Source organism: Capra hircus, chromosome 2 (assembly GCF_001704415.2).
Source record: "Capra hircus breed San Clemente chromosome 2, ASM170441v1, whole genome shotgun sequence".
Lineage (NCBI taxonomy): Eukaryota > Metazoa > Chordata > Mammalia > Artiodactyla > Bovidae > Capra > Capra hircus.
The window spans coordinates 109,386,321-109,400,123 of NC_030809.1; the positions used below are offsets into that span (position 1 = coordinate 109,386,321).

The window sequence follows — 13,803 nt, forward strand, 5'->3', positions numbered from 1 at the left end:
ATAGATCTTGTATCTGTGCCTCTCTGAGGTATAAGGAGGTTGAACAATTTGAAAAAAAGTCATATGACTGGTAAGCTGGAGAATTAGAATTCAAATTCAGTCAACCTGGCCCCACAGTGCATATTCCTAACCACTATAATAGGTACTTCTAGCACTTACAGACTTCAGAGTAATAGGAAGAGGAATTTATAGGGAAAAGAATGAAACTGAATGAAAGGAAGAGATTTTTAAAAATCATATGAAAAGAAAGAGAAGAAAACCTAAGAAAAAAGTTTGTGTGTTTTTTTCTTTTCCCCATTTAGTTTCTCATTTCACTTTGGTAAGTCTGGAGAAGTGAGGTCAAATATAAATTTCATCAGATTATTTTATATTCTACTAAGGACTTCAATCTGATATCATCTAGGGATTCCAGGAAACCCTACGCTAAGAAACAGCTTTTCAAGAGTACCAGGACAAACAAGAGAGTCCATACCAAAAAAGCAGACCACGTGACTTCCCTTGCGGTCTAGTGGTTAAGACTTTGCCTTCCAGCTCAGGGGGCGTGTGTTTGATCCCTGGTAGGGAGCTAAGATTTCTATGTCTCATGGCCAAAAAACCAAAACCTAAAACAGAAGCAATACTGTAACCAATTCAATAAAGACTTGAAAAATGGTCCACATTAGGGACTTTATGGGAGAATGGATACATGTATACGTATGAGTGAGTCCCTTCACTGTCCACCTGAAACTATCACAACATTGTTACCCAGCTATACTGGAATATAAAATTAAAAATTTTTTAAAAAATAGTCTACGTCAAAAAACCGAAAACAGACCACAAAGTGGCAGAAGACCAGCCTACTCCCCTCCCTGGCCCCCTCCCACCTCCTGTGTCAGTTTAATCCAGTCCCTGAAGTAAGTCACCATGGACAAGGGAGTGCAAGTGGGCAACAGAGAAGCATTTCCTGCCTCTTTGCAAAAATAATTAGAAGCATCTTTCAATGAAAAGCATACATATAGTAATATTTATAAAATGGAAATAGCAATTCAGTACCTTGGAAAGAGAAAGCAAATATGATCTTCCCAAGGGCTACTAAAATTGGGCTAACATCAAGTTTAGTCTGAGCAGCTTTTTAGGAACCTGAAGCAAAAAAAGGGAAGACATCAACTTACCTAGTTTCTTTACCACCATCCCTTTAAGCTAATAGGTCCTAAACCCTAAATCCCTACCTGGTTTCAGTTCGTGGTGAATTGATCTCAGACCTAAGTTTTAAAAAGCACCCAAGAGGGCTGCTCCAAAGATTTTGGATCTGCAGTACCTTCTTCTCATACACAGAGCTATCACTGAAATCTGCAAAAGAGATAAGACTGACAGAGTAGGAATTTTTTAAATAATAAAAATCTCACATGAGCACTGGGGTTGGAATAACTGAGAAACAGAATGGAAAATTGTGCCTCAAATGTCCCAAGGAATAATGCAACATATATTTATTGAAATCCATCTTCCTAGACACCATGATAAGAATTGGATAAAGAGATTATAAGTGAAATTATAAGTAGCACAGCTTTTTTTTAAATATTTCATGGTGGCTCAGATGATAAAGAATCCACCTGCAATGCAGGAGACCCATTTCCTGGGTTGGGAAGATCTTCTGGAGAAGAGAGATCAGTATTCTTGCCTGGAGAATTCCATGCACAGAGGAATCTAGTGGGCTACAGTCCACGGGGTTGCAAAAAGTCAGACACAACTGAATGACTTCGTATGCATGCAAAGTACTAGAGAGAAAGTGATGAACTTCATAAAATCTTCGCTCTCATAGAACTTTATTTATTTATTTAGGAGAGTAGGACAGACATTAAAATAAATGAGAAAGAGTGACAGTGAGGAGTAGCTCTCTGATAAGGTGATGTTCAAACAAGAACCATTGGGTTTAGCAAAATGGAGGTCATTGGTGACATTTTCAAGAATGTTTTTGTATACATATGTACATATGTATACCTATGGCTGATTCATGTTGAGGTTTGACAGAAAACAAAATTCTGTAAAGCAATTATCCTTCAATTAAAAAATAAACAAATTTTTTTTTTTAAAAAGAATGTTTTGGGGAGAATGGAGATGGACAGTTTTCAGTGAGTTCCAAGAAGAAAGAGGAAATGGAGACAGTTATTAAACACAACTCTATATGTAACAGCTGAAACAGATCTCAACATCTTTTAAGAGATGAGAGATATTTATAATGTGCTTGCAAGATCTCTTTCCACAAGAAATCAGGGTTCTGAATCCTATCTCAAACTGTGAGAATCATTAAAAAAAAAAAAAAGGCTCCATCTCTCTGCTTCTTCCTTCTCGCCTGAAGTAGAGAAAACAGTAAGAGCAAGGCTGAATTTGATGAACATGTCTGTCACCAGGTATCACTGTTCACAGAATGACTTATCTCTCTGCTTCACCTCTGCTGCTGCTGCTGCTAAGTCGCTTCAGTCGTGTCCGACTCTGTGCGACCCCATAGATGGCAGCCCACTAGGCTCCTCTGTCCCTGGGATTCTCCAGGCAAGAACACTGGAGTGGGCTGCCATTGCCTTCTCCAATGCATGAAAGTGAAAACTGAAAGTGAAGTCGCTCAGTCGTGCCCGACTCTTAGCGACCCCATGGCCTGCAGCCTACCAGGCTCCTCTGTCCATGGGATTTTCCAGGCAAGAATACTGGAGTGGGGTGCCATTGATTTCTCCTCTCTGTTTCACTACCCACCCTCAATTATGCCCCCAGTTGGCATTTCAGCAGTTAGAGTAAGGTATGTGTTCAGTTGCTCAGTCATGTTCAACTCTTTGCGACTGGAGTGGGCTGCCATTTCCTACACCTGGGATCTTCCCCACCGAGGGACTGAATCATGTTTCTTGTGTCTCCTATATTGGCAGCTGGATTCTCTACCACTGAGCCACGTGGGAAGCCCAAAGTATACAAAATTCTAAAGAACAGAACGTCAATGGAAATAAAACGTCAGAGACAAAGCCACCCCAGTGGCAGGGAGACCAAACACTGCTGATTACCAGCAAGAAAGCCTTCATTGTAACAGGGATTTGACCCTTTCTTTGGCATTCCTAAGTAACAAAAGAGAAGACTGCAAACCAATGATAATTAGCACTAGTTTTACACCAAAAGCATGCTAATATGGCACTTGATAAAAATGAAATAATCTGTTTACTTCACCAGAAAAAAATTATACTATTTTTGAACAACCAAAAGTCAGTGCATGACCCATGATTGAATGACCCATAATTGCTGCACTGTTCTGATGCTTATCTTGGACTCTGAGTGACTGGGTTTCCCTTGATGCTAATCTCATTAAAAGCAACATAGATGGCAGTTTCGAATCTCTGTTCCTTAAAAAATAACAATTAATAAGCTGTTTAATAGAAAGTGCCACTTTACAGGTGGCCAGCTTGAAGAGCAAAATAATTTAGGGAAAATGAACTTTTACCTATTTCACAGCTATACACATACGTGCGCACACAAGCGCACGCGTGCACACACACACACACAAACACACACAATTCAGAAAGTTCCCAAACAGCAGAATAACCATAAATATCTGTGACTTGTGCATATAGGAATACAGCAGACAAAAAGATCAGATATAATAAGAAATTTATTATAAATTTATTTATTTTACTCACTTATTTATTTCTTATTACAATTTATTTCAAGGATAACCCTTTTAATTGGGACCTTCATACCCTTGCCTTCCTCATCATCTCACTCATTCTTTCCCCTCCCTTCTCCCTGCCTCCCTGAGTGGACCTTTATACACCACTCTTTGTTCTGTGAAAAGAGTGCCTGGAATGGACACAGCTCAAAATCTTGACCTTAAAAGTTTGAAGGAGTAAGAACTATATCCCTAGGGGTCTGAGCTGACAGGACTATGAACTACAGAGTCAAGTTTCCTGATCCTTTCAAATATTTGGGGAAAAGAAATAAGTCCTTCTTGGCAATCTTCCAACATCCATCACTATATTTAAGTGTTTCTAGTGCCTAGAACACTCATTCCTACAGACAATATTATTCCTGAGAAACAGACAAAGCCATATTCATAAACTGATTCTGTCTGTACATGAGCAATTTTCCTATGCATCATGACTGCAGAAACAATAGAACAAAGTATCACAAAAATGATTTCTGGCAAAGCCTCACTTAATCCTTCATCATGTGGAAACATTCTAATTTAAAATAACTAATCAACAGCTGCTATATATTTGAAGTGATGTTTAAAATAGCTATGTACCCCTATGACTAAATGGATCTTAACATGACCATCAATGGCTGCTAACCTCACAAAGGGACAGTTAGACATCAGGTGCCTTCTGATGGAAATACATACCTTTATATACAAAGCGCTGTTGCCCTTACCCACATACAGACATACACATCCTTGCCACTGTACAAGTTTCTAGATAGTGCTGTCTTCAGATAGAGCAGGGGAAGGAATTCTGCTCCCAGAGGACGATTGACACTGTTTGGAAACACTTCTGGTTCTCACAGTTGGGAGGTGCTACTGGCTTCTAGTGGACACAGGCCACTAGAGGGATACTGAGAGCCATTTTACAATGCACGAGACAGCTCCCCACCATAATTATTGGACCCGAATGTCATTATTTTTAAGACTAAAGAAACTTACTTTAGATCTAACTACGAATTTTCAGGAAGTACAGTTCTGGGGCAGTTTAAAAACATTAGAAAGTGCAATGAGCAAAAAATAAAAATATAGGAAACTCCAGGAAAAGTCAGTTGCTAACTGACTTGTCTAAAGAAAACATAAATTTTCTTTGGGTTTTTATTTCAAATAAAAAATAATAAGCCACTTGGAGAACTTTTTAAAACTGGATGGATATCTGATTACTTGCTTCCCAGGTGGTGCAGTGGTAAAGACTCTGCCTGCCAATGCAGGAGATGTGGGAAACGTGCGTTCTATCACTGGTTCGGGAAGATCCCCTGCAGTAGGAAATGGCAACCCACTCCAGTATCTTGCCTGAGAAATCCCATGGACATGGATGGAGGAGCCTGGTGGGCTACAGTCCACGGGTCACAAAGAGTCATACATGATGGAGTACACACACAGAGCTGACAGCATTACGTTTTAGTCTTTCCTTGAATGTTAGCTATTAGATATGGAATTACCTAAAGACAAAACTGATCTGAGAACTGCTAAGACAAAATTAGCTATAAGCTGATGCGATCACTCTGCTTTTGATTATGTTTAAAACTTTCCATAATAAAAAGCTTTTAATGTATCATTTTAATAATAAAATAGCTATGTAATCTGGAGGAAAAATGTTCTGTAAACATCTTATACAAAGACAAATATTCCAAGGGCATGGGCACAGGATTTAGACCTAGGTTAATATCTTGGTTCATCCACCCTTACTTCTTGATGATCTTTAAGGATCTCTGTAAAGTACCTTGTAGTACTGATGTGAAAACTGAATAAGATAGTGGCTGATGCCCTCTCACTTCCCACAGGATCTCCAAACAAAGAGGAAAAATAAAGTAAGGCCAATCCTGCCCCTGCATGCTGGCACTTATTAAACACTTTGATCCAGGTCATTCCTTTCCTTCTTATACGAACCTGGCTATGGCCAGGAGACCAAGGCACTAACAAGGAAGTAGGAAGATTCTTTTTTCATTTCCTCTGCTTTGTTAAATTTCTTTTATACTAGTCCTTAAATAACATGTAGCAATAAATAAACAAGGTAGAGAAAAATAGGAAGAAAGAAGTCTCATTGCAAAACCCCCTTACGTGGTGAGATTCACTTTAGGGCCATGAACCCTGAAGGATTCATGACTTGTATGATTCCAGAAACAATGAGCTTTAACTCTAGTTCGACAATTATTTGTATGTACTTAAATAACATATAAACAAAATCTTGATTATGAACTCCAGCCCAGACATTTTACAAAACTCACTTCCTTTCCTTCATTCCTACAAGAGCTACCTGAACCCTGCCAGCTTTTTTTCCAGAAGGCCCATTGGCAAAGTCATGAGGCAGTTGTATTGGTGACTTGAGACTTGGCTGCAGGGTGTTCACATGGAATAAGTCCAAATAGTCTGTTTTGGCTGCCTTTTATTTTGCCTAAAATAGCATTTCCGCAAGTCCCACTGCATTTGCCATAAAGCATTCATTTTTTATCCATTCGTAAATAAGGGATAAAGATGCAGGCCGGTGGCACAGATCACCCATTTTGTTCTTGCACAAGGTAGGACTTCCTCCTTCTGTAAATAAAGTCCTTCATGAACACCAATCACCAGACTTGGACCAGAGGACAAGCTGAGCTCTAGCCCTGCCACACACCACTTACCCTTGAACAAGCCACTCTGTCCTTGCTGGTTCAGTTACTTTATTCATAAGACAGTACTGTAATACTGGTGCTATTGTTCTCTGTGAGCGGCCTAATAAGAGTAACCACTGGAATTTACATAACACTTTGAAGTTTACACAATACAGCAAAATATAATGTATGATTTGTCTCTATGCTTAATGAAAAATATTTTCTTCACTTGCCACCATAAAGGATTTATTGTTTGCTTTACAAAGTACTCAAAGGGGAGCCCTTGATTCTGGACTTACATTTGTGACCTCCAGACATACACCGCTGTCTCTAAAACTGCCAGTATCAAATTAAGTCTAAATTTTACATAAATTTTCTCAAGTTAAAGAAGATCCGAAATAGAAGCAACATAATCTCTTTCAAAAGAAAACATGTAAGTTGGAAATTACAACAGAACTTCACCAGAAACTGCTAGGAAATAGAGACATAAAGACAAATAGCAGAGCCTCCTCTGAAAGCAAAGTAACCTACAAGCGAAGAAAGCACTGGAGAAGTTTTTTGTTTTGTTTATTGTCCTGTGTGATGATAGGCTGAAGCATGGATCTGGCATACACACCAGTATTTCTTCCATCAAGAGCACAGTTTGTACAGTAAATACAAACACTGTGCTCATAACCAGTTTATGTCAGCTCCCACTCCAGGCATGGTGCCATATTGGAAAGTGTACGCTTCTCATACAGTCTACCAAAGGAAAGAACTTAGGGACAGTCCAGAGAACTAAAATCATATCAAAATGGGCAAATAATTGAAGACTTGCCTCAGGAGAATAGACTAAAACTTAAATTTTTAGGTGAAGACACAATAACCAAAAAGTTTATGATCAAGATTTCTAAGGTGCAAAATCTATCCACTGATTATTAAAATACGAAATATTAAATAACTCCTTGAAGTTTAAAATGCAGTCTACCAGAAGGAATGTCAGGAGAAAAGACATAAAAACTCAAGGAAGCTCTGGAAAAATGTATGAAATGATAGCCTTATAAAGGCTTTGAGAGAAAATGGGTATGTCTGAGACTAAAGACAGTTAGATGGACTAGAGGAAGGACACGACAGAATAACTAGTATATTCTCGTATTCTAAAAATTCTACATAAATCTCAAAAGAGGCAGATTACTCTTCACTCATTTGCAAGAAGTAAATCATGCACATGATTTCACTTTCTTATTTTGCTTATGGTAATAATTAAACATTCATTATATGCAGAACACTGCGATTTGTAGGCTTTATCTTGTGGCGATCAGTTACAAACTGATGCATTCTTCCATTACAGAAAGCCATTTTCAACATGTAACACATTTCCAAAGGTAAGCTGGACACTGAGTCCACAGGAAAGGAAAAACTCTTATTGGCCAAAGACATTTGACCTAGCTCACCATTGTAATGTAATAAAAGTTAAAATTGATCAGACTGGGTTTTGTACTCACCAACTTTTTATGACTCTATGTTAAAGTTTATGTTAAAAAGAAAGAAAGAAAGAAAGAAAAACAAGCCGAAAAAATAAAGTTAAAAGTTTCTTACTTCAAGACATACAGAAACTTAATGTGCTAAGGCAGGACACACTCGGAATGTCTTGCTAAAAATAGACTCCTATCAGAACATCACCTCTAATCCACAAAAGAATCTGCCAAGAGATTTCAATAACAAGAGGCATATTGTAGGCATTTTTATCCATCAACAAATTGATTAAAATGCCAAAGGGACAAAGGCGAAACTAAATACAGGGCAAAGGCTTTAAGAAACTCACGGCAGTTTTTCTCATCGGTTCCATCTAAGCAGTCTGTGGAATGGTCGCATCTGAACTCCCCGGGGATACATTCACCATTCTCACAGGTAAACTGACGGCTGGAGCATGTTATCCCAGCTGTGAAAGGAAAAAGAAATTACTGAAGAACACAAATCAATTAACAAATGTGACAACATTAACAAATATGAATGAGGAAATTTAAAAGTAAAGGCAAGTAACCCATACACCACTGAGCATAAAATTCATAGGGTCACCAGGTAGAGTACCTGGCTACCCTAAGGGAGACATCTTACAATGTGAAAGCAAGGGTGTTAGGACAAGCATACTATCAAAATACCCAAAACACTCAAGTTTGTGAGTGTAGACAATTATATTCTCAACATGTATTGAGAATACAATATAGCTTGAAAACCTACACAGTAAAAAGGATGGATGAAATAAGAATTTTGCAAGTATAGGTATTAATCAAGGTCCCCCTTGCAAGGAGATCAAACCAGTCAATCCTAAAGGAAATCCACCCTGAATATTTACTGGAAGGACTGATACTGAAGCTAAGGCTCCAGGACTTTGGCCACCTGATGCAAAGGAGCCGACTCATTGGAAAAGGCCCCAATGCTGGGAAAAACTGAAGGCAGGGGAAGAAAGGAGCAACAGAGGATGAGATGGTTCGATAGAATCATTGATTCAATGGACATGAGTTAGAGAAAACTCAAGGAGATAGTGAAGGATAAGGAAGCCTGGCATGCTACAGTCCATAGGATCACAAAGAGTCGGACACAACTTAGCGACTGAACAACAACAAAAATTCCCCTCAGAAGGAAATATGCCAAAGGGTGAACAGTAATTATTTCTGAATATCAGAAATGTAAGTGATGTTTTTCTTTAGAGTCTTAGAGAAGACTTATTTTATAAGCTTTCTACACTGAATATGTCAGTTTTATAAACAGACATTTAAGCTGGCTTAAATGGTAGGTGATTATGGTAGGTGAAGGCAGAACATCAGTAGCTTATCAAATTTGTCTCTGGATAAATCGGACAAAATCGAATGAATGGTTGTTTCATGTGAATTCTATTCTGTGAGTTTGATGCAGGAAATATGATGGGACTTTTTAAAATTATCCACATAAAAAGAGAAGCATCTGGGGGAAATATGTGATGAAAACACAATACAAAATTTTAAATGTAAGAGTTACCTTATGAAATCCATACCCATTTAAAATAGTGTGGAGCACCGCTTACAAATTATAGAATCTCCCTGAGCCGTGGCCCTTGGCAGTTCCCATCCCCTCTATGCAGTATTAGCAACAGGTCATCCACCACACATTGCATCACAACCTACAGCTCAGCTTTCTTCCTACTCTGTGCCAGCAGCAAGGGGAAATGGAACTAAACGGCACATGAAGCCAAAAGATAAATAACCAGTCACTCATTCATTCAGTGTCCACTTATCAAGAACTTACTACCTGTGACACAGAATAGCAAGCCTTAGGGATAGAAGCTGACCAAAGCATAGTCACTGCTCTCGGGAGCGTCACAACCAAGCACGGAGGTCATCCTTTTCCTCTAGGACCTTTGAGAGGCCAGTCAGAGAATATCAGAGCCCAGACAGATTTCCTAGAAACGAGGGTTTCTTCCTGCTCCCCATTATCCCTGGTATGCTTCCTTCCTCCTTTCAGTGCTGCTGAACCATTTTCCCACTCCTATTTTGCTAATCCACCTTAAGTCCTGACTCATAGCTGGACCTGATTTAGATATGCCATGCTCCCATTTGGCCTTGAGCAGCTCCTGTCTGTACCTTCCTCACGACTGCAATCTGTCACCACCACACCACCACCGTTCACAGTTATACATATTTCACTGGTTTCTTCTTAACCCCTTTGTCCCAAGGACCACCATCTCTTTGTTGCTGGATGGCAGACCACATGACCAGCACTGACAAGCCCTAACAGATTGTTTAATACAGTCTACGTTTAACTTTACACCAAAGTCAAACTCATGAGTATTGAGAATTTCCATTACTTTCCTCAAAAGAAGGCATCTAGTGGCCCAACTGAGAAGAGTTCATACTCCGCGCTGGCCTCAAAATTCCTGGACTAAATTCCATTTTTTTAATAAATACACCCAGAACCCACTGAAGCTCATAGCATCTCCACTGCTAGTCACCTAACAACTAAACAAGCTGTCACATGAAGTACTCATCAAAACATCTGTTTCTTCTGTGATGTTTGCGGGCAATGACTATGCGAAAATGCCAACAGGATCATGGTTATCTCAAAACCAACACAGAGTGATGATAGATGGCCACTGATCTGTGGGATGTGCATGTAATGAAACAGAATTTGGGAAAGTTCAAAGATGAATGCTACACAGTAATCAGAGCTGGATAGTTCCAGGGGACACCTGAGGTCAAGAGCTAGAGGTTCATTACAGCCTTGTATCTTCTCTCCATCTCAATCCATCAAGATGTTGATGCTTTCTCTTCTAGATATTGAAATGTGAATTATAGGAATGTAAAATTCAGGACTTCTACAGCTTTCATGCAATCATGAAAAGCCAACAGACTAAAAAGACAGGAGGGCAGAACATTAGAAGAAAATTGGATGATGTTATTAATTCAAGGAACTGAGATTTTCCATTATCTTCCAGTCAATCCTGGAACAATGCTACATTTATATTTGTTGTGTGGATAATAAATTCCCTTTTTGTTTAAATTTTTTGAGTTACATTTTTTCATTCTTTGCAGCCAAAACATCCAACTGCCAGACAAATGAAGACCCTCAAATATAGACACCAAAAAGTGTTTTGTTTCGCTCTTAAGTGTAACATAACCTGAATTAAACGCTGGGAATCTAAATCACAGGGATGTATTGATAAATCTTTAGCACATTCACACTTTAAGTATCATCCAACCCCTGGGTGAGATGGCTGGCACAGGTTTCCTTGTCCTTCAAGGTTCAACTTCTTTCATTTACAAAGAATCATTTCATTGTATTTTGTATTTGTAAAGGTTAGAATTTAAGGCGGCCAAAGGGCCAAAGCAAGACTCCTCTACAAGCACTTACGGCAATGCCGACGTTCATCTGCACCATCATTGCAGTCATCTTCCCCATCACATACCCAGCTCTCAGGGATACAGAGCTGTTCATTCGGACACAGGAACTGGTTGGAATGGCAACTACTGGTGGCTAAAATAAACCAGAAAAGAACTCATTGTGTCAAACATCCACCCTATTATACCAACAAGCAATACTCCTTTTAAAGGAAGTATGTCAACTACTGCTCAATATATTTGATGGCAAATATTAAAAAACCTTAGAGTCTGTGGACCTTAGCCAGTGTTCACTGTCAAATAATCTCAATGGTATCACAACAAATGATGATCCAAAGAGATACAAAATTCCAGAGAATAAAACAAATAGCATACATACATACAAAAACACACATACAAAGTTATGACCAAAACAATATTAAATTTCAATTTTAATTACATTTTTAATTTTAATAAAATCAACCATTAGTTTATAATTATTACATTATTTGAAGTGTTTTGTATTGTAATAACAATAGTAAAGCATGAGGATAAATTGCAAAATCCATGAGATTTGGAAAATAAGACCCCCAAATCAAATCATTTTATTATTTCCACAATTTATTTGCTTTAAAATCTTGAGCAGGTTCTCTGAATCTCAATGTATGCATCATAAAATGGGGTCTATACTTTTCTCACACTGCTATAAAAAATAAGATGAGTAATGTATGTGAAGTGTTGGCTGCTCAGTCATGTCTGACTTTCTGCTACCCCATGGACTGCAGCCTTCCAGGCTCCTCTGTTCATAGACTTCTCCAGTCAAGAAATCTGAAGTGGGTTGCCATTCCCTTCTCCAGGGGATCTTCCTGACCCAGGGATCAAACCCAGGTCTTCTGAATTGCAGGCAGATCCTTCACCTTCTGATCCATATGATGCTTCCGCCCATCATATGTGAAAGTGCCATGCAAATTAGTTGCAATCACGATTGTCATTGGTATGTTGCTATTATCATTGGGACATTGACAAATCTGTTGGTGTAACTGTTATTCCTTTATATCAGAATACACTCTTAACTTTCTGCTCCTAGTGTTTACCCTAAAATGAACTCAGTAAGCCCAGGAGGCAAATAGATAACACATGATCATGTCTCTACAAATAGAACTACTCCCTTACTCAAAGTGTGGTTTCCAGACTAGCAACGTCAGCATCCCCTGGGAGCTTCCAGAATGCTTCTCAAACCCCACCTCAAGCATGTGGAATTAAAACCTACACTTTAACAAGCTCTCAAGGTGATCCATTACTGCATGAAAATTTGAGAAGTACCTCGAACACCTATGCCCCACACTTCTCCCATTCTCAAAGTGCACTGTCATCCAAACAATACACCAAAGTTTGTTCTGTTGTGCCAAAGGATGGCAAACAACTCAAATTTTCACCTGCCTTCTTGGTTTTTGGATTATAATCATCGCCTATTCACCTATCAAAATGGATGAAACTGCAATCGTGTGATAGATCTCCTATGGTGAGGTGGGAGAAAAATGGATATAAGGGTTAGGATTAGTACAGCAAGCAGGAAGCCTTCAGTAAATAACAGCTTCTTTATGCCTCAGTTTCCTCATCTGAAGCCTACTTCAGAATATTATGGATAGAAATAAACGAAGAAATAACGTGGAAAATGATTTTCATAATTACTTGTAAGTTAAAAAGTTAAAGTTGGTGTCTATATCATGTTTTTAACTGAAATTTTTAAGAATATAAGCCGCACTAGCCACTTCTATGACCTCTTTACAGTAATTCACACAAGTTCCTCCACATCCTACTACATCCTGTTTGTGAAAACAGACTCCCTGAATTACAAATCACAGCAGTACAGACATTATTTTTTTGTTCTTGTTCATGCACAAAATTTGCGGATTGAATAATATGAAATCGCTTATATGCTTATATGCTTTAATGCTTCAGAAAACAACTCAGAAAGTTGGTTTCGTACCAAGGTGTTTGGATAAGACACAAACTGATGTGAATGGAACCTCTTCCTCAAAAGGGTCTGAATTTTAATGCTACTTTAACGCTGAAGATTGGAGCTCAGTACAAACTATTAAAGTCACAACTCTGTCTTTGTTACAGCTGAAATCACTTCTGTCACTCAGAACAGCGCTGAGCCCCGCCCCTCTTCACTTACGGCAGCCAATTTCATCCGCGCCATTTGGGCAGTCTCGAGTCCCATCACACCGCCAGGACGCAGTAATACACAGCCCAGGTTGGCACAGGAACTCATTACTGCGACATCCTGTAATCCCACAAGCCAGAGAAAGCCAGTTTAAAAAGTTATCCACACAGATATTCCAAAGAAATACAAATTTTTGATGAAATAAAAAAGTATCCCACTAATTAGTAATCAAAGGATGTAAATTACTTATATATACAATTAGGAAAACATTTTTATGATTATATTCTGTTTTGGGGTTTGCAGGAAGGTCATTTTTACACACAGCTAACTAGAAGGCACCTTGATGTAAGGAATCTGGAAAGCAATTTGACAACAGTTATCCTGCTTTTTAAAAGCACTTATTCTTTAATTTAAATACTTCTTTAATTTAATTTAATACTTTTACTTCTACACTTTAACAAGCTTCTAGGTCTTTTTTTATCCCTTAAGGAACGAGGCAGAGAA

General features: G+C 38.6%; 1 protein-coding gene across 2 annotated transcripts in view; it reads right to left on the minus strand.

Moving 5' to 3' along the window:
* Positions 1–13,803, minus strand: part of LRP2 (LDL receptor related protein 2) — a 181,412-nt gene that overhangs the window by 133,038 nt on the left and 34,571 nt on the right. For both annotated transcript variants that reach the window (XM_018064165.1, XM_018064156.1), the window contains exons 2-4: positions 13,312–13,419; positions 11,164–11,286; positions 8,102–8,218 (exon numbers count right to left, since the gene is read on the minus strand). In XM_018064165.1, coding sequence (XP_017919654.1) covers positions 8,102–8,218; positions 11,164–11,286; positions 13,312–13,419 — 348 coding nt within the window. The remainder of the gene's footprint in view (positions 1–8,101; positions 8,219–11,163; positions 11,287–13,311; positions 13,420–13,803) is intronic.